Raw genomic sequence first — 21,665 nt, 5'->3', positions numbered from 1 at the left:
TTAATGAATTTAAAGTAGACTAGTAGTGAGATGCGGTTCAGAAGTGACAGAGGAATTGCATTTTTTGGTGATGGGGAGTCACTGTATGAATTCTCAAAATTGCTCTTGAGGCTGAGTCCAACATAGATTTTGTGTATAAATTTTAATGGAGAACGCAAACATTCTACTACTGCTTCTTACTCTACCAATATTATCTTAGCATGTATCGTTGTTACTCGGAGAATGTTACTAGAATTGATAAAATGTGTTAAGTATGAAATGACACTCTATACATTCATACATTGGTGTGTTAGGGAAAAAACTACAAACATCAAAGGAACCTACTTCGTGGTGTAGCATGATGCGATGACTAATCATTTAATTTTATTCCTAAAGACCATTGGGCTTAAGGTACCATCTTTTGGTTTCAGTTTTGTACTGTTCTTACTTAAAGTTCATAATTTGCTGGCCAGCCTGTAGGCTGGAGCTTAGATAGAAGATGCAACTTGTTGGATTGGTACACTTTGCTTATGCATTTTTGAACAATCATATAGACTAGAAGGCTTTGAGTTCATGTTAGTTAGCAACTGTGCTTTAAGTTCAGTTAATGTACTTTTGTAGGACTTAGTTACATTTTTAACTTTATGACTAAATCACAATGATTTGCAGTTTACACAATGTCCAGTCTATTCGCTTTCCTCAAATACAGTTTAATACATTTGGATGAAAGTTGGAATGGCTTATTTTTATACATCACATACACAGTATTTAAGCTTTCAGTAAATATGGAAGAGGATTGCTTGCTGTGACATGGAATCATGTCTTGAAAGCACCAAACGAGATGGTGTAGTGGTAAGACATTAGAGTTGTGTACAGGAGGACATAAGCTCAAACCCGCATCTGACCATCCAGATTTATGTTGTGATTTCCATAAATCTTTCAGAGAGATTGCTGAGGTGCTTTCTTTGTAAGGACATGGTTGATGTACTTCCCCATCCGTCTTCAGTTTTGAGCCTATGATTACATGCTCTGTCTGTAATGACCTCTTAATCAATTGTATATTAAACCATAATCTCCCTTCTTGAAAGCATACATTAACTACATGACTAAATTTATTTAGATGATATTTTATCTCAATTTTTAAGATTTTTCTTTAATTGTTAGTGCTGTCACAACCTTGTTCTAGCACACCAAATAAAATGACAATGACAAGATGTGCAAATTTAGCAGTAACAGCTAAAAAAACCAATACTTGGAAAACAGGAGTATTGTTCAGTGCTGTTTATTCGTGTATCTATGAATTGTTAGGAGAAAATAAATGAACAGCTATAAAGATAACTTGTTTTGTGTACATTATAATATTAAATAGTATCCTGTGGTTCATTGATTAGCTAATGGCACTACAATGAAAACTGGGAAGTGGAAGAGCTTATGTCAAGTGGCTATGTAGGTAGCTTATTTACTAAAACAAATAACTCTTTGATTTGCACATTTTAAAATTATTTCATTTTGTGATTATAGACATCACCAAACAAAAAGCTGATTGGGCAGCATAGTGAAGGCGATGTGCTGTCACTAGTGTCAGATCAAACTGGATTTGCGGATTTTGGCAGATTTGGGCAGGAGGAAGAGGAGACTGCAGAAATGCAGATGCCAAGAAAACATGGGGCGTTTGAAGTTTACCGGAAACCTACTGCCCGTGAGTAGTTACATACAAGGAATATATGTGTTTTTACTTTTTATTTTTCCAGGCTAGAGAATTGTTAAATGAGATTTCTGAAAGTTATGTTGTTAGGTACCACGTGTTTTTATCTTGCGGGTTATTTTTGTTAAATTTGCAAGAAAAGTTAATGAATAATGTGTAGGACAGTACAGTTGTCCGAAGAAATTTTTTGTTCTCAAATCACTGCACATATTCATTGAGTGCCTCAGAATTATATATTGTGCCTGGTTTGACATACCAAAATTATTGTAGTGGGCTTAAGTGTGAGCAAATTTGTTAGTGTATTGTGACTGATTACAAGGAGAATGATCCTCCTTGGGGAGGGGAAGGCATATTCTATGTGTCATATGAAGATTGGAATGCAGTTAACTCCCTCTTGAACACTTGTTACAAACTTGTGTAGGGGCTAGAATAAAAAATGTCAGAGAGATAGTCATACAGAACAGCAGACTGTAGCAGTATTGACATGAACACTCTTGTAAGTCTAGTTGACTAGAGAGAGATCATATCTTTTGGTGCACTGTCATGACCAAATGCAGCAGTTTTAGCATCAGGCCAAGATAAAGCCTTTGACCAGATTTCTCACCACTACTTGTTCAAACTACTGAACCATTTCAGATTTGGTGGAAACTTTATTCAAATGATTAAAAATATGTATGATCGCACCAGTTGTTAAGATTATCATGAATGGCCAATTAACCTGACATCCATGCAGCCTCTCTGTTATCATTCTCAGTACCAGGTCTAATTTATGTACCTGTCCATAGAAACCAGGCAGTTTTAACAATATTTAAAAAATCAATGCATCAAAGCTGCTGACTGGAATGTGGCATATTTTGCACCATTTTAAAGCTGCAATTTTCTGCTTTAATTCTGTATGAAAGAAACTGCATTGGAAAGCACGGCTTTGAGTTAAAGTTATAAAAATCACTTAGGTGTTTTTAAGAATTTAGAAAAGTCATACAAAGAAGAAAATCTAACTTTTATTTTTAACTAATTTTATGGCATTATGTTATATCTTACTGCTTGTCTACAATCATTTCATATAAATTTCACACAGATTTTTTAGTGTAGAAAATTTTAAAACAAGATTCCAAGCATTGCACCACCACACTGTTCACACTGGTAGCATGTCTCTCTACAAGAAGCCCTGCCACTCTCTTTCTTGTGTCTGTAACTGCACACATGACACACATGAGCAGCATATTTCTTAGTAGTTGCAGGCATGTGATGCAAAATGTGTCTCTGGTAGCAAGCCTGTAGTTTCTTCACTGCTTTGTAAGGCTTAAAGTGTATTATCTGCAGCAAGCTGAGCTGCAAGCATTGTTATAAATTCTGTTGCATGAGTTTCTTGTTGTACACTGCATTCTACAACCAAAACACATTTGATGCCCCTACAGCAGCAGAGGGAAATATAATTTTCACCACCATTTCATAGTTCTGTGCTGGAATGGATTAGACTGAAAGTGCTGGTCTCCAATATCCTCTCCAATTTTATTCACATTGTAAGTCAGTACTTGTAGTAATTTCAATACCACACTCCCATTTTCCTTAGTTCGTGTACCAAATATGACCTAATGCTTTGTAGACAATGTGCACACATTCTTTTTATCCTGTTCTCCAGTGATCCAAAATCTTTCCTTTCTTGAAATGCACACATGGGAAAGAACACCCAAGAAATGCATTGTCTCACTTGTAGTTACTGGTTTCCAGGAACTAAACTGAATGATGCTTCAGGTTATTTCCGCTTCTTTCCATCTGGATTGTCTGTGATGCATACAAATTTGTCAGTGTTTTAAATTCATTTATGCCACCGTAAGTAAGACTTCACTGCAATCCAGTATAGAAGTAGAGTCATCAGTATTGACTAATATCTGCCTGGGTGTATTGTTCACAGCCAGAGGTCAGTAAATGCCAAATACAGTCCAGTTACTGTCTTTGAAATATGGCACAGCCATTGGATTTGACCCAATACCTTCATCATTCTCATCTGCACCTGGAGACAGGCTGTCATCAATCTCATTCACTAAAAGGACACTATGTGCATCACTTACAGAAAAGCTCATCCAGCAGAAATGTGTATGCTACACAATTGTGAGCAGTCATACACTGTTGCAAATTAGTAAATACATACCTTCAGGCACACCACTGTATTCAGAATAATATGAATCATACTCTAAATTATCCAGAGTGTTGTTATTGTTTATCAGATCTGCAAGTTTTGTATCTGATGATAAACCTCGATGAATCATGATTACAAATGAAGCAGCAATATGAGGAATACTGAGAACACAAAGATAAATTTTAACACAAATTATGATGATTTAAAGAATACTGCTGTGCCATCTATGGATGCATTTTGTTACTAAACATCTGTAAAACATTTAACACTGACCAAACCCATTACAGTAATGTTGCAGTGTTTTGGCCTCAGTTAAATGTAACAACACATACAATTTATGGGCATTGTGATCTTTGTTTGACCCCAGGCCTGTAAATCTTAGTGGTGTGGCACTTAACATTTGAGCCACTAGTCGGAATGATGAATTGTGAACTTCAAGCGTATGCAGGTGACAAGTGCAGTAGCCACCAGAAAGATTGCGGGAGGCGCACATCTGCACGGCGCGTCACAGACTGTAGTTGCCGCAAATAGTCCCGTCCACCAGAGGGCACGCGAGAATTTGGCTGCGATCTCTGCCAGCGGAACAACAACAACAACAACAACAACAACAACAACAACAACTCAGGCAGCACGGGCCGTGCTCAGTGAGTTCACATCGGGCATGCCTATGAGACAGTTCCCGGTCTACTCTGAAGTGCGACGGAAAACGTAAACCATGTTACTACACAATTGGCGATGAGTAGGGTCGTTCTTTCGCGTGTTGCGTCGTCGTCCCGGTTTCGCAGCTTATCCGCGGCATGGAGGATTTAGTGCGGGTTTTGGTTGAGCAGCAGACAGAGCTCATGGCCACCATGAAACAAGTGCTTCTGGCGTTGCTCTCCACGCTGTCTGCTCCAGCGCCGTTCCCTCCTCCCTTTCCCCCGAATGACGAGACGGCGGAGGATTGGGACGCGTATGAACATCGCCTTCGGCAGCATTTCCAGATGTTTCATGTTGCCGATGTGGAGGTATGTCATGCTGTTTTCTTGTCTTGGATATCTCCCTCCCTGTATCAAGTTTTGCGGCAGCTTGCGCCGTTGCAGGAACCCTCATCCTTGTCTTTTGACGCATTGTGTTCATTACTGTCTTCATATTACTGCCGCCGACTGCATGTTGTGGCAGCTAAGGTCGAGTTCTATCAATGCAAGAAGCAGCCCCATCAGTCTTAGTTGCAAGTGTCATTTTGTCACGGAGCAGTCGCGAGAGTCGTATGCCCACGATATGGTGCGCGACGTCATTGTTCGTTCGACCCCTGATAGGGAGGTCCGGCAACGGGCCCTGCAGTTAGAAGATCCTCCCCTCGAGGAAGTCCTGTCCATTGCTCAATCGTATGAAGTCTCTCACGCCGCCGGTCAACAGTTGGAAGCGTGGTGCGACGTTGCGGCAGTTCAGGGCGGCGTGGCCGCGTCCACTGCGTCCAGGGTGGACGACGTGCGAGCGGTACAATCCGGCCGTTACGGCCGCTCCCGCACGGCGCGTAAACAGAGTTCCGGCCGCCGGCCCATGTTACTGTCCTGTGCATCGTGCTATATACATCACGATCGGTCGGAGTGCCCCCAGCGTTGGGCTGTTTGTCGCAAATGTAATAAAAAAGGACACATTGCTAAAGTTTGCCGCTCAGCCTCGAAAGAATCGAAGGAAGCAGTTACAGAAGACATGGACGTTGACATTCAGGAAGTTTCATCGGGTCAGGCTCCCGACACATCGGCCCACAAACTCTTTTATCGAGGTGTCGGTTCGGTCGCGCCGATTACAACTGCGAGTAGATACGGGCGCGGCAGTTTCTTTGTGGAATGCACAAACTTACTCCGACCTTGGGTCGCCCCTGTTGGCGCCAGTTTACCGGCCTCTACGCGGTTATGATAAACAGTTAATTCCCCTACTGGGTCAATTCACTACCGACATGACTTACAAATCAGTCACTCGGCCTATTACTTTCATTGTTGTCCGTGATGCGAGCTCCGCTAACCTTTTTGGCTTGGATGCCTTTCAAGATTTTGGGTTTTCTATCACTGACACCATACAGTTGGTCTCCGAAGACGTTCCCTATCAATCATTAGAATCTTTGATCTCTGACTTTCCGGATATCTTTGAGGAGGGCCTGGGGCATGCTTCAGACTTTGAAGCTCACTTAACGTTGAAGGCGTCAGCTCGCCCGCGTTTTCTACGCGCAAGGCAGATCCCCTTGGCTCTCCGCCCTCAGGTAAAAGAAGAGCTCGACCGCCTGACAGCCCTAGGGGTCGTTCTTCCCATTTCTTCTAGTGAGTGGGCTTCGCCCCTCGTTATTGTCAGGAAACCCTCGGGAAAATTACGTCTTTGTGGCGATTTCGAGGCCACCATCAATTCCAAATTGGTGGTGGACACCTATCCTTTGCCTCGTGCTGATGAATTGTTCTCCGCCATAGCAGGAGGCCAATATTTTTCGAAAATCGATCTTTCGGAGGCTTATCATCAGATACCTCTTGATGAGGACTCCAAACGGCTGGCGGTTGTCAACACCCCGTTTGGCCTTTACCAATACCAGCGGTTGGCCTTCGGGATATCCAGTGCCCCGGCGATATTCCAGCATTATCTTGAGCATGTCACGTCGACAATCTCTCATTGTATTAATTACCTGGATGACATAATTGTCATGGGCCGCAGCACGAAGGAACACTTGCACAACCTTCGCACCCTCTTTCTCAAATTCAGGTCCGTGGGCTTGCGTTGCAACCTGCTTAAGTCAGCCTTCTTCCAACCGTCCATCCAGTATGTGGGCTACACAATCTCTCGGCACGGCGTCCAGCTGCTAGGAAGTTTGGTCCAAGTTATTGTCGACCTTCCGCCGCCCGCTTTGCTGAAGGAGTTACAATCTTTTTTAGGCAAGATTGCCTATTACCACCAGTTCATTCTCAGGGCTTCCACAATCGCCCGCCCTCTGTACTGCCTTCTGCGCAAGGGTGTTTCTTTTGATTGGTCGCCTGCATGCGAGCGAGCATTCACCTCATTGAAAGGCCTCCTCACGTCAGCGCCATGTTTGGCTACTTTTGACCCCCATGAGCCGTTGGTCCTGGCTACAGATGCTTCGCAGTATGGGGTGGGGGCGGTCCTGGCCCATCGCAATGCAGATGGTTCCGAGCAGCCACTGGCATTTGCGTCTAAAACTCTTAGTCCTGCACAGGCCCATTACTCCCAGGTGGAAAAAGAGGCTTTGGCCATTGTCTACGCTGTTACCAAGTTTCACCCTTTCTTGTATGGCATGAAGTTTCAGTTAATCACTGACCATAAGCCGTTAATATCGTTATTTGGCCCTGCCTCTCAGATTCCGGGTAGGGTGGCCCACAGACTACAGTGCTGGGCCTTGTTCCTCTCTAAGTACCATTATGACATTCATTTTCGCCCTACCGGACAGCATGCCAACGCAGATGCTCTTTCCCATCTTCCGGTGGGCCCGGATCCTAAGTTCGATCGAGAGGAGATTATGTATTTTCATTTGGATGTGGCGTCCCGCCAAGCGGTTGATGGCTACCCGATCACTAGTTCTAGAGTCGCCAGGGAAACGGCAGCTGACCTGGTTCTCTGGCAAGTACTTTGCCTCATTCAGCAGGGGTGGTCATCCCGACCTCCAGGCTGGGCCTCCGACCCTCTTCGTAATTATTTTGTTCTACGAGACTGCCTCTCTGTCTTGGAAGGAGTTCTCCTTCTGGCTACCGATGATACAGCTCCTCGCGTGGTTGTTCCTGCAAGTTTGCGAAGGGAAGTCCTCACGTTATTACATGAGGCGCACTGGGGTGTTTCCCGTACTAAAACCTTGGCTCGCAGACATGTGTACTGGCCCAGTATTGACAGAGAAATTGAGCACTTGGTGGCCACCTGTTCCCAGTGCACGAGCCAACAGGCATCTCCCAGGTCAGCGTTCTCTTCATGGCCGCCTGCAACCCAGGCATGGGAACGTGTTCACATCGATTTTGCGGGCCCGTTTCTCAATGGTTTTTGTCATTTATGCTTATTCCCGATTCCCAAATGTGGTTGACTGCTCCTCAACCACTTCAGAAGTTGCAATCCAGGCACTAGCAAAAATCTTTTCTGTGGAAGGTCTGCCAGTCACCCTGGTCTCGGACAATGGACCTCAGTTTATGTCGCAGACCTTCCAGGATTTTTGTAGGCACTTCGGTATTCGTCACGTTTGCTCTCCCCCCTTTCATCCAAAATCGAATGGGGAAGCTGAGCTCATGGTGCGCACATTTAAGACACAGATGAAAAAGTATGTGTGTGCACGAATTTCCTGCGGAGGAGGTGTTGACGTTTTTCCTGACGGCATACCGGACCACACCTATGGGAGAACGCAGCCCCGCAGAGCTCCTCCACGGGCGCCAACCTAGGACTCTGCTGCACCTCCTTCGGCCCGGTCCTCGCCAGTCTTCGCAAAACGGAGTACCCGGCTTTCCACCGGGTATGTCGGTCTGGGCACGTGGGTTTGGACGCAATCCACATTGGATACCGGCGGTGGTCCTGCGCCGAAATGGCTGCCGGCTCTATACCTTGCAGACGGGGGATCGGGAGGCACGTCGTCACCAAAATCAGCTGCGTCCACGTTTGGGCACCCACTCTCTGACCCCTCGGGCACCGGCTTCCCCATTGCCGACACCTGTGTTGGTTTCTCAGGGGACGCTACCACCCCTCCGCCCTGTGATTCCGCCGCACTGTGATGGCTCTCAGCCTTGGCTGCCTCCAGTAGCTCCAGCACCGGCATCGCCATCGTTCGCGATGCCCCAGCGAGAGCCGGCCCGGTTTCTCAGCAGGCTGGTTCACCTGTGGTCGTCCCTTCCCCATCGTCCCCGCCATTGGGTCTTGCCCCTCCCGGGGTGGACCGGGATCCAGAATTCGACGGCCTGTCTCCCGTTCTGTCCCGGGTTCTGGTGGTGGGACGACGGGGGCCTCTTCGTGTGGGTCACTTCCAGCCGTATTCGAAGGTTCCGGCTCGAGGGTTGGCAGATCCCCTTGACTCCAGCCTTCCAATGGACGTGGAGGTCATCACTCCTGCACGACGCTCCACCTTCCGACGCAGTGGATCACAGTGGCTTCACCCCCCGAAGGAAGAGGAGTGCAGTAGCCACCAGAAAGATCGCGGGAGGTGCACATCGGCACGGCGCATCACAGATGGTAGTTGCCACTAATAGAGTCCCGTCCACCAGAGGGCATGCGAGAATTCGGCCGCGACCCCTGCCAGCGGAACAACAACAACTCAGGCAGCATGGGCTGTGCCCAGTGAGTTCACATCGGGCATGCCTATGAGACAGTTCTCGGTTTACTCTGAAGTGTGACGGAAAACGTGAACCACGTGAACCGTGTTACTACAACAAGGATGTCATTGTAGGATTGGAGAAGGACTTAGAGGAACTCAATAGTAGCGTTCATGAACATGAAACATCTGACTATAAACTAAACTGCAGATAAACTAGCTCAATGCCAGTCAGGAGAGGCTTCAAAACAGACAAAAACAGTCCATTCCAAGTATATGAAAACATCAAACTGCTAGGAATAATGGTGAGCCAGCTGCTCTCTAAAAACAAAAGCGGACAACTGTAAGCAACTTCCGGCCAAGACGAGAGACTGTTAGCAACACAACAAAGGCAGACTACAGTATTTGGTACAGAGGGTAGACTTTGTCAACACCAAAATACTCTCAAAAATGTGGGATGTTGGACTTCCTGTGTTGCAAAACATAATCTAGGAAAGTAAGGGCTGCAATTGGCTGATGTGTGTGGGGGGGTGATTCTGCAAGTTGGGAGTGAATGTTACAACCCTGACATCTTAAAGGGATCTCTGTGGTTACCACACGTCCAACAAAATGCAAGGCAATTTAGTTACAGAGAATCGTGCAGATGTGTCACAAATACTCGTACAGTACACTGAGTGGAGCTGTGAAGATATGTAAGCCAGGCAATATCTAAGTCCCAATAAATTTGGGAGAAATACATCACGAAGTGAACCACATCAGGCTGTTTCTACTGGAAAGTAACTACCTTGGGGCAGAAACTAGCATGCTGTGAGAACAAACCACTGCCCATCTATACCTGCTAATGAACAATAATGGAAGAGTCAGCCATAAGAAAGTAAAGTATCCAACAAAGGAGTGGAACATAATCTGGAAGAATATCCACAAAGTGAGGAACTGACATAAGATTGTAGTGGTTAATAAAAAAGAAAAAGGGAAGAAAAGAAAAGAAAAAAAGGTTGAAAATGTGGCAAGAAATTGTGAATAAAAGGGGGGTTTTAAAATCGTAAATGACCGTGAAAAAGGGAAAGAATGAAAAGCAAATCGGACTTCATATTACAGAAAAGCTATCGGACTTCGTGATTCGGAAAAGCTATTGTTGGGGTGGTCCTTGTGGCGTTTTTGAGCAAAAGTTAAACTAATTTCCACTACAAAAATTATTGAAAAAGAAGAGAGAATAACAAAATGTAACTGACAGGGGGAAATGGCGCAGATAAGATTTCATCCTTTACTAGGTTAACATGTCTTTTTTCGTGCGGCGTCCAGGTCTTCAAAAATCTCCTTCAATTCTGCGTGAAAAGTCAGCTCCGAAATCTTGCAATAAGTTTCATTGTCCAGGAATTTGTAATGTATCCAAAACCGTCTTGATATTAAATGGAATTTATTTTAGTTGCTTCTCTCCATCCTCCGAATTTCATAACAACTTCCACAATGTCTACACATTAAAATCAGATCAAGACTAGCTAATAAGTTTTTTACGTCAGCATCAGATCACGTCTGCATTAAGCTTCCGCTCTCGAGAGACAATTAAGACACGAATAGAAAACAAAAAAAGAGTTACAATTTTAGTATTTTCTCTGCCGTCAAGCGCTCATACCGCTGCGACGGGATATTTTTTATCTGAGGGAACGAGTGTAGCGCGGTGAAATTCAAAGTCCCGCTACAAGATCAACATGGAACAAAATAGTTCACAAAAGAATACCAAGGAAAGAAAAGCTTCACAAAATACATTTGTCAGGGACTGTCAGGGGAACAAACTAAGCATCTGAGGTGGATGATGTAGCTGTGCCTGTTAACTGTCTTATGTTAATGCATGTTATCACATACCAAGGGGTACTGCTAGTCGTTCACTGAAATTAGAAAGAGGACAAGTGACTGTTTTTAAATATTACGTGCTGAATCAAGAGAAACAGAAGAGATTAGTGAGGAAGAAATTGATGACACAAACACAGCAGGGCAATGAAGCAGCCAAGATGAAAATTCTAATAGGCACTCCATGCTAGCAGTGCACAAGCACTAATTTCAATTCGGAGGAGTGGCAGCAGGAAAAGTTTGAGTCGTGATATTATACTCGTATTCATCAGTAGGTTTGAGTAATTTATATAGCTGGACTGTGCTGTCCTTTTTGGAATACTTGCGTGTTTTTGATAGTTTTTTATAAGAAAAGTTGAGACTATAACTTCTTAAGCTATCCTCTTTAATGGGTGCCAAAAAGTCCTTCCTTTATTTCCACAATAACCTTTTGCCATGTGTCTGATCTTCATAGTATACTTATTAGGTGTTTACCCATGAGAGGAGCATCTTTGAAAATGTGCTTAATACTTTCCACCAGACCATATATATCTGCCCTAATGTTTGTAAGTGTTCTTGGGAAGGTAACCATCCAATTTGTCAACAGATATGTAAGTTTTGTTCAGATTTCACATTGACACAACCACTCCCATGCTGTCAGTCAGAATATATGGACACAAACCAACTATACCATGCAACATAATGACAAAGATGAAGCTACCTATCTCGTCCTCAAGTTATCCGCATCCGACATTTACATACAAGGACTTTAGGACTCCTGAATAATTTTAATGATGTTTTCACAGCCATCCTCACTCCCCTTTTTTATTTACATCCTGTAACTCCCTCCCTCCCTCCCTCCCTCCCTCCCTCTTTATCATGCCTAGTGAACAGAATTAATATTTTTCCCATTGCCCATTGTGTTAATGCTGATTTTGTAAATCCTAGTTACTTTTTTTGATACTTGTTGAGCCCGCCTTACTGCCTGGTGTGCTATGATTAAATGACTTGTGTTTTTTTAAATAAGTACAATTCAGACAGATAAAATAAATCGTTTCTCTTTCGATTGTCAGGTGCATCTGATGCTGGAGTTGGTGTCCTTCCTGAACAGGATAGCCCACAGGATGACAGTCAGCAACAAAGGCACCAGCATGAGCCATCAACTTCTAGGTGAGAATTTTAGTGAACCATTTCATTATACTCCATGAAGTTTAAGGTAATAGGGTGACAGAGCTGACTATGATTTTTTAATTTTTTTTTATCAATATACAGTTGCATATCTATTGTAGGGGGAGGGTAAGTTTTCTTTCTAAAGTCTGTTTCTCTTTCATATTATCTGCTCATCATTACTGCAACATTCTGGTTTGATATTGCAAGAATGTTATTTTTAGTTGCATTTTACTGAAAGATTCAAAATGTTCTCTTGGATATTGTAATTGCAGTAACACTAATCATTATAAGGTTTCAGTCAAAGTTATAGAAATATTAGCAATTAGACACAAATAATAAAAATTAGATTGGAAACATCACTGTAGTACTTTATACGATAGTTGTTGTTGAATAAAAAGCTGTCATGCTGCTGGAAAGCCAGAAGGAAGATATTAAGTTAGTAAGATAATATGTTGTTGTGATACACACATTCTTCATTGTGCAGTTTGATTATGTTAGCTTTATATGTAGAAAGTAAAGTCAATGTATGGTCTCTGTAAATCAATTGATGTAGATACCAATATAATTCTATCAGCAATACCTTTTTTAAATCTTTCCCCCATCGTAGCTAGTTCTTTTGCAACCAGTGATTTGATCCTAGTTTGCAGTAGCTGAAAATTGTGTGCTAAAAAAGACCTTTAGCTCTTCTTTTTGCACAAAGCAACACAAGGTCTACATTAGACAGTTGGAATTGACCTACCCTTTTTCTATTGCAAAGGTTAATGATATGTGTGACAATCTGTTTCTTAAATTACAACATTATTAAATGGGGTAAGATGTTACAGCAGGTGCTAGTGTGTTCCAGATTTTCTGTATACCTACTTATTCTCGCTCCATCCCAAGGGCGCCTATACAGTTGTTTGTAGGTGGGAAGGGCTAGACATTGGTTACTGGAGTATTTTTAATATTTTTGAAGATGAATTGCGACTTACAAGTAGCATTAAAAATGTTCCGGTTCTGATCTTGTTAAAAACCTGTGCAATGCTAACTTTTGAATTGTGAGAGAACACCACCTGACTACACCATATTTTTTTCCTTTCCCTAAGAGGTGGGGGGTGTCTTACCCTGGGTATGGGTACCCTTGCTCCATCCTGCCACCCGCCTTTCTATTGCCTATAGCAGTGCTGTTCATGCAGTCCAAGAATACACTTGATCAGGTCATTGATGGGAATACCTGGATTAGCAGATACTGATGTACATTGACTGATTTGAATGATTTCCATTCATCAGCAACTTAGCTAACAGACAACACAATGTTTAATGCATACAAAGTGTCAATAAATAGGATAATTTCAAACTAAGTCACACAACATTTCAATGGTCATTAACTTTGTGTTTCAATTCTGGCTTTGTAGCAGATCTCATTGCATTTGGATTGTGTTAAAACTACTGCTATCATGTTGCTTATTAGGAGGAAACATTAAATGTATAAAACTATGCTTAAATGAATGTCACCAATAATTGTTGGTTGGTTTTTTTCCCCATAATTCTGTGTGTATTTGATATGTCATGTGACCGCTCTTTCCATTTGAAAATGACTGGTTGTATCCAAGATTGCTTCTTTCAAAATGGCGATCATGTTGGTAACATAGCCTCACAGGTTTTCCTCCCCTTGCGTCTCATATTACTTGACTTTAAATGTCTATTTATCCACCTTTTTTATTTTAGAAGAGTCACCTTACACCTGTGAACAACCCTGTATTACAATAAACATGACTGAAATGTAAATTCTAAAAAATAATCTGAGTAAATATAGCAGATTACAGTCTACATGGCTTCAGGCCCAGTCCTTGTGAAGAAGAAACAGATCTGAGAAAGTGTAAGGGAGATACTGGTATTACCAACATGACGTATCTGGTATGTTCTAAAACATTGTGACTTGTATGACTTAATAGCAGTGATATGATCAAAATGGAAGCCATGTTAGTGAAAGTTAGTCCATAAACCAAATATAAAAAAATTGTACACTTTAAATTACTGGATCTGCATAGAAGTCTGTGAATATTTTGCTGACTTGAAATGTGCATTTGTAGATTGTATCTTCAGAAGAGAGGAAATGTGGCATAAAATTTTTGTTTTGGTAAGTTATGAAAGGGGTTCAGGTGGCAAAAATGTGACAGTTCTTGATTTGGGTGTATTCATTAAATTGTAATCTTTTTATATTAATGTTTCCAAAATGACCTGCGACAATTTTGTATAACAGCCAACATTTATTGGATGCTTGCATACAGAGTTGTGTAATGAGCAGATACTAAGCTCGCACGAGGTTACCGAGTGAGATGGAATGGTGGTTTGCACACTGGACTCACACTTGGGGGGACGATGGTTCAAACCCACTTCCGGTTTCCTGAATTAGGTTTTCTGTGCTTTCCCTACATCTTTTCAGGCAAGAGACTGGGTGGTTCCTTTGAGAGGACACAGCTGATGTCCTTCCCCGCCCTTTCTTTATCTGAGCTTCTGCTCCATCTTTAATGACCTCTTTGCCAATAGTTTTTCAACATTTTCAACATCAATGTTATATACATCATTATCTTGAGTCTTCATGCCAACTCTTGTGGTGTAAGACTTGGAGGCTCTCCTTGGCAGTCTGTGCAGTGTTGGTAGGTCCATGCTCTATCTGCTGTGACATAAGAATATATGCTGGTGAACTCCAACCACAGCGCACTGCCTCACTGCCTAAGGTGTACATCAGACAAATAAAAAAAATTAAAAAAATTACAAAACAATTATTTGAATTAATACTGAATATCAGATACATAGAAACAACATATTTATGTGCTAATTAAACATCATACCCCTGATAGTAAAATTAATTACAGACATAATTGCTGATTTATAGACAAACAGAAAACTTTGCCTGACTAAAATTTATGGGAAAAATCCTGAATTTAACTCAGCAAAAATTGCGGACACTCATGGCTGCACATTAAAAACATTCACTTGCTAAGTTCCCCCTGTGTGTCCGGGGGTTAGAATAGGCCCGAGGTATTCCAGCCTGTCGTATGAGGCAACTAAAAGAAGTCTCGCATGTTTTGGCCTGTATGTGATTGTCCCCTGAGTGGTTTGATATCCAGTTTTCAGAATTTTTCATGACAAGTGAGCCAATTGAGGAAGGATGCCTTACATGGTGCATTGTGTCCATCATGCGTTGAGACCTATCGCATCCTTTGTCGACGTGGATCTGCACTTCTGCTCATTCTACTGGTGAGTGAGATCACCCTCCTGGGTGCATATTTTTCCATCAGCTGTGCAGTATCGTTTTCTACGCTGATGATAATGGACTTGTTTGCTTGGTTGTGCCTGATATCCAGCACGGTAGCTAGTCCATTGTGGCAGGGCAGCCATGTACCCTGTTGGTTGTAGCTCCCTGACCACACAGGGATCGCTCTGCTGATGCCTGCACCGTTCACTCCTCACATATGCCGAGGAGTAGATGCCCGTCACCCTGGGGCATCGGGACTCCCAGCAGTGGCCATCCTGCCAGGTGGCGCCTGTGGGAAGAGCCCCTGGTAGGAGTGGATGGTATCATGGTGAATCTACATCTACACTCCGCAAGCCACCCAACGGTGTGTGGCGGAGGGCACTTAATGTGCCAATGTCATTACCTCCCTTTCCTGTTCCAGTCGCATATGGTTCCCAGGAAGAACGACTGTCTGAAAGCCTCCGTGCGCGCTCTAATCTCTCTAATTTTACGTTCGTGATCTCCTCGGGAGTCATAAGTAGGGTGAAGCAATATATTCGATACCTCATCCAGAAATGCACCCTCTCGAAACCTGGCGAGCAAGCTACACCGCGATGCAGAGCGCCTCTCTTGCAGAGTCTGCCACTTGAGTTTGTTAAACATCTCCGTAACGCTATCACGGTTACCAATATAACCCTGTGACGAAACGCGCCGCTCTTCTTTGGATCTTCTCTATCTCCTCCGTCAACCCGATCTGGTACGGATCCCACACTGATGAGCAATACTCAAGTATGGGTCAAACGAGTGTTTTGTAAGCCACCTCCTTTGTTGATGGACTACATTTTCTAAGGACTCTCCCAATGAATCTCAACCTGGTACCCGCTTTACCAACAATTAATTTTATATGATCATTCCACTTCAAATCGTTCCGCACGCATACTCCCAGATATTATACAGAAGTAACTGCTACCAGTGTTTGTTCCGCTATCATATAATCGTACAATAAAGGATCCTTCTTTCTATGTATTCGCAATACATTACATTTGTCTATGTTAAGGGTCAGTTGCCACTCCCTGCACCAAGTGCCTATCCGCTGCAGATCTTCCTGCATTTCGCTACAATTTTCTAATGCTGCAACTTCTCTGTATACTACAGCATCATCCGCGAAAAGCCGCATGGAACTTCCGACACTATCTACTAGGTCATTTATATATATTTTGAAAAGCAATGGTCCCATAACACTCCCCTGTGGCACGCCAGAAGTTACTTTAACGTCTGTAGACGTCTCTCCATTGATAACAACATGCTGTGTTCTGTTTGCTAAAAACTCTTCAATCCAGCCACACAGCTGGTCTGATATTCCGTAGGCTCTTACTTTGTTTATCAGTCGACAGTGCGGAACTGTATCGAACGCCTTCCGGAAGTCAAGAAAAATAGCATCTACCTGGGAGCCTGTATCTAATATTTTCTGGGTCTCATGAACAAATAAAGCGAGTTGGGTCTCACACGATTGCTGTTTCTGGAATCCATGTTGATTCCTACAGAGCAGATTCTGGGTTTCCAAAAACGACATGATACTCGAGCAAAAAATATGTTCTAAAATTCTACAACAGATCGACGTCAGAGATATAGGTCTATAGTTTTGCGCGTCTGCTCGATTACCCTTCTTGAAGACTGGGACTACCTGTGCTCTTTTCCAATCATTTGGAACCTTCCGTTCCTCTAGAGACTTGCGGTACACGGCTGTTAGAAGGGGGGCAAGTTCTTTCGCGTACTCTGTGTAGAATCGAATTGGTATCCCGTCAGGTCCAGTGGACTTTCCTCTGTTGAGTGATTCCAGTTGCTTTTCTATTCCTTGGACACTTATTTCGATGTCAGCCATTTTTTCGTTTGCTCGAGGATTTAGAGAAGGAACTGCAGTGCGGTCTTCCTCTGTGAAACAGCTTTGGAAAATGGTGTTTAGTATTTCAGCTTTACGCGTGTCATCCTCTGTTTCAATGCCATCATCATCCCGGAGTGTCTGGATATGCTGTTTCGAGCCACTTACTGATTTAATGTAAGACCAGAACTTCCTAGGATTTTCTGTCAAGTCAGTACATAGAATTTTACTTTCGAATTCACTGAACGCTTCACGCATAGCCCTCCTTACGCTAACTTTGACATCGTTTAGCTTCTGTTCGTCTGAGAGGTTTTGGCTGCGTTTAAACTTGGAGTGAAGCTCTCTTTGCTTTCGCAGTAGTTTCCTGACTTTGTTGTTGTACCACGATGGGTTTTTCCCGTCCCTCACAGTTTTACTCGGCATGTACGTGTCTAAAACGCATTTTACGATTGCCTTGAACTTTTTCCATAAACACTCAACTTTGTCAGTGTCGGAACAGAAATTTTCGTTTTGATCTGTTAGGTAGTCTGAAATCTGCCTTCTATTGCTCTTGCTAAACAGATAAACCTTCCTCCCTTTTTTTATATTCGTATTAACTTCCATATTCAGGGATGCTGCAACGGCCTTATGATCACTGATTCCCTGTTCTGCACATACAGAGTCGAAAAGTTTGGGTCTGTTTGTTATCAGTAGGTCCAAGATGTTATCTCCACGAGTCGGTTCTCTGTTTAATTGCTCGAGGTAATTTTCGGATAGTGCACTCAGTATAATGGCACCCCTACCCTCCATGGCTATAAGGGATATTACAGGAACCATAGCGACTATAATAGTATGTCAGTTGGAGTTTGTGTTTATGTCCTAAACTCAGTCTGTTGTGAAATTGTGCACCTTCAAACCCCTCTTGAAGCTGTGGCTGTCAGAATAAGGATGACGCGGGAAATAGCTATCTGACATGTATACATGACACGCGATGAAGCATAGTCCATCATCTCTTGCTGGTGGTCAAATACCAGCAGTCTCTAAGTGTTTATGGCCTCAATTCAACACACAGAAGTACGACCCCAAATCGTTCCCCTCCCTGGCCACACCATGGGAGGAATGTTAGGCTAAGGATGGGAGCAGCTCTTATTCACCCCGGTATGTTGTATGTTCGAAAGCTGATGGGGAATCTTTCATGACTATAAAGCCTCGGATGTTTGTTGAGCATTTTGAGGACAAGTTTGGGTAGGTGGAGGGCTTGTCCAAAATGAGATCTGGGTCAGTCTTGATCAAATCGGCATCCTCTACCCAGTCACGGGCGTTCATTGCTTGTGAAAAGCTGGGGGTGTTTCTGCAACCACCACACCCCATAAGAGCTTAAATATGGTCCAGGGTATCATATTTCACAGGGACCTTCTTTTGCAGTCTGACAATGAGCTGCGCGCCAATTTAGAGCGGCGAGGTGTACATTTGGTTTGGCATGTCCACCAGGATCCGAAGGGGCAATCAGGTTGCCGCCAGTGCCTTCATCTTGGCCTTAGAGGGTGATAAATTACCGGAGAAGGTCTACCGCTGTGATGTAAAGCTCTATAGCCCTCCTCTGATGCAGTGCCTTAAATGGTGGAAGTTCAGTCATAAATTTTGGAAGTTCAGTCATATGTCTTACTCGCTGTACTTTCAGCGTCACATGTCGAGATTGAGGACGCTCATCACATCCCCGTACTCCCATGTGCTCTGCCTCCCATCCGTGTAAACTGTGAAGAACACCATTCGCCTTGCTCGCCTGACTGCAGGATTCTCCAGAAAGAAAGGAAAATCGTGGAGTACAAGACCCTGGACTGACTAACCTACACTGAGGCTAAGAGGAAATTCGAACGCGTACATCCTGTACGTATGACATTGTCTTATTATGCCGCCTCAACAGTTCTGGGCCCATCAGCTCCGCCAACCTGTCACCTCTGAGAGCCGGACGACTACATTGCCCCCTTGATGATGGTGGTGGTGGGGGGCACTTCACTCCTTGTTGCTCCTACACCACCTACTTAAGGAGCAGCACCCTCCCCCCCCCCCCCCCCCTGTCCCCCTACCCCCAACCATCAGGGATATCAGTCCCCACTTCTGTGCCAGAGAAGCCTAAGTCTTCTTCAGTTCCTCTCAATAAGAAGGGGTCCCTTGGGTCACTCCCTTCCCAGGTTTTTGCTAGTGGGAAAGATGACACCCGCCAGTAGCTGAAGAGCCCAAAACCAGTTTGTCATAGGGCTTCACGCTTATCCTCAGAAACCCAAGGAGCAGCAAAAAAAAAAAAAAAAAAAATATCCTCAAGACCAAGGGCCGAGCTATGGCAACTGTCAAGCTTTACACCTGCTTTCTGCAGTGCCCTGCAGGAAACCTGGTTCCTGGCAATGCAGACCCCTGCCCTCCATGACTATAAGGGATATTACAGGAACCATAGCGACTATAATAGTATGTCAGGTGGAGTTTGCGTTTGTGTCCCAAACTCAGTCTGTTGTGCACCCAACTGCCGACACAACATACGTTCCAGCAGCTTACAAAGAACGTTGGTGAGGCTGATGGGTCGATAGCTATCCACATCCAGCAGGTTTTTACCAGGTTTGAGCACTGGAATGATGCTGCTCTCCCGCCATTGCGATGGAAAGATGCCATCACACCAGATCCAATTGAAGATGACGAGGAGACGTCACTTGTAGTCAGATGAGAGATGTTTAATCATCTGACTGTGGATTCGATCTGGCACAGGAGCTGCGTCAGGGCATGTGCAAGGGCACTGAGGAGCTCCCACTCTGTAAATGGGGCGTTATAGGATTCACTTTGGCATGTAGTGAACAAGATGACTTCCCTCCCAGCTGCCATTTGAGAGTGCAAAAGGCTGGGGGTTAATTCTCTGATCCAGAGGCTCGAGCATAGTGCTCAGCAAAGTGCTCGGCAATTGCGTCGGTAGATAACCCGCCCCTTACTTTAACACTAGAAACACCTGTTGGGGTCTTGTACCTGAAAATGTGTTTGATCTTTGCCCAGACTTGGGAAGGTGACATATGGCACTCAATGGTCAAGTTGTATCTCTCCCAACACTCCTGCTTCCGTCGTTTGACAAGTTGACCAACGAGGGCATGGAACCGTTTAAAGGCTATGAGGTGCTCCAGGGAAGGGGTGCCCCTTATGCCGCTGTAGAGCTCACCGACACTCCTTAACTGCTTCAGCGACTTCTGGCGACCACCAAGGGATCACATTTTCTGCCGCAAAAAGGATAGTTGTAGTCACTTGCTCAACCTCCACACCGATGTTCCCATATAGGGGAGATTCAATGGTGACAGCGAAGGTGAAAGTTTCCCAGTCCGCCTTGTTTAAAGCCCATCTGGGCAGGCGTCCATGGGCCTGACGACGGGGCAGTGACAGGAAGATGGGGAAGTGGTGTGATAAGCCCTTCTGCTACACTGTGGTGATCAAAGGCAGAGTTCGTTGCAAACCACTGCTATTCCTTTTGTAACAGGAAGTACCATACATGAGTGACTGGCTACATACATTATCTGATCAGAAGTATCCGGATACCTGTGCAGGACATTAACATGGGGCAGGTCCACCGTTTGTCTTTATGATGGCTTGAACTCTCCTGGGAACAATTTCAGTGAGGTATCTGAATGTATATAGGGGAATGGCAGTGCATTTGTCCTAAAGATTCAAAACCAGATAAGTCAGTGGTGTTGGATGCTCAGGTCTGGAGTGAAGCTGACATTGTAACTAGTCCTAAAAGCATTACATTAGGTTGACTTGGGGGTCTGGGCAGGCCAGTCAGCATCAGGGATTTTAGTGTTTACAAATCATTGCCTCACAGATGTTGCTTCATGACAGAGTTTATTTTCATGCTGATACAGTCAGTCATCATCTCTGAACAGTTCCTCTACTGTAAGCAGTACACAACACTGTAAAATGTGTTCATGTCCTTCTGCATTTAGCATTTACTTTAGCAAAATAGGGTGACCACATTCTAACCATGAAAAAGATCCCATACTGTAACACCACCTCGTCTGTATTTTACTGTTGGTGTCACACTAGAAGGCAAGTAGTACTCTCAAAGCATGTGCCAAATCTAAACCCTTGCATCAGATTGTCACAGGCATAGCATGGTTAATCACTCCAAATCATCCATTCCAAATCATTCACTGTCTTTACACCACCTAAAGTGTCACTTAGCATGGACTACGGAAATGTGTTGCATATGAGGAGCTACTATACCATTTTACTGCATTTGTTTTGGCTCCTGATGCACGGTCATTCTGCTAGGAGAACTGTGTGCAGCATTTTGGAACTCACAAGTGATTACTTCTGCTTATTTTGTGTGATTTTTTACAACCACCTCCTGCAGTGCTCAGCAGTGCATGTTGTTTAGTACATTATGTGTGCCTGCTCTTGTTTTAGCTGTGATGGTTTCTTTTGCATTTCCACTTTAATTATTCCCGATGGACTTGTTACTCAGGCGACATCCAATCA

The 21,665-nt window shown here is 43.8% G+C and overlaps 1 protein-coding gene across 4 annotated transcripts in view; it reads left to right on the top strand.

The window, feature by feature from the left end:
* The window catches only part of LOC124593897 (ralBP1-associated Eps domain-containing protein 2), a 126,815-nt gene that overhangs the window by 88,799 nt on the left and 16,351 nt on the right, over positions 1 to 21,665 (top strand). For all 4 annotated transcript variants that reach the window (XM_047132245.1, XM_047132244.1, XM_047132246.1 and 1 more), the window contains 2 exons: positions 1,501 to 1,678; positions 11,985 to 12,081. In XM_047132245.1, the coding sequence (XP_046988201.1) occupies positions 1,501 to 1,678; positions 11,985 to 12,081 (275 nt within the window). The remainder of the gene's footprint in view (positions 1 to 1,500; positions 1,679 to 11,984; positions 12,082 to 21,665) is intronic.

The sequence above is a fragment of the Schistocerca americana genome, chromosome 2 (assembly GCF_021461395.2).
Source record: "Schistocerca americana isolate TAMUIC-IGC-003095 chromosome 2, iqSchAmer2.1, whole genome shotgun sequence".
In the NCBI taxonomy this organism is placed as follows: Eukaryota; Metazoa; Arthropoda; class Insecta; order Orthoptera; family Acrididae; genus Schistocerca; species Schistocerca americana.
This window is presented reverse-complemented; position numbering and strand designations above follow the sequence as displayed.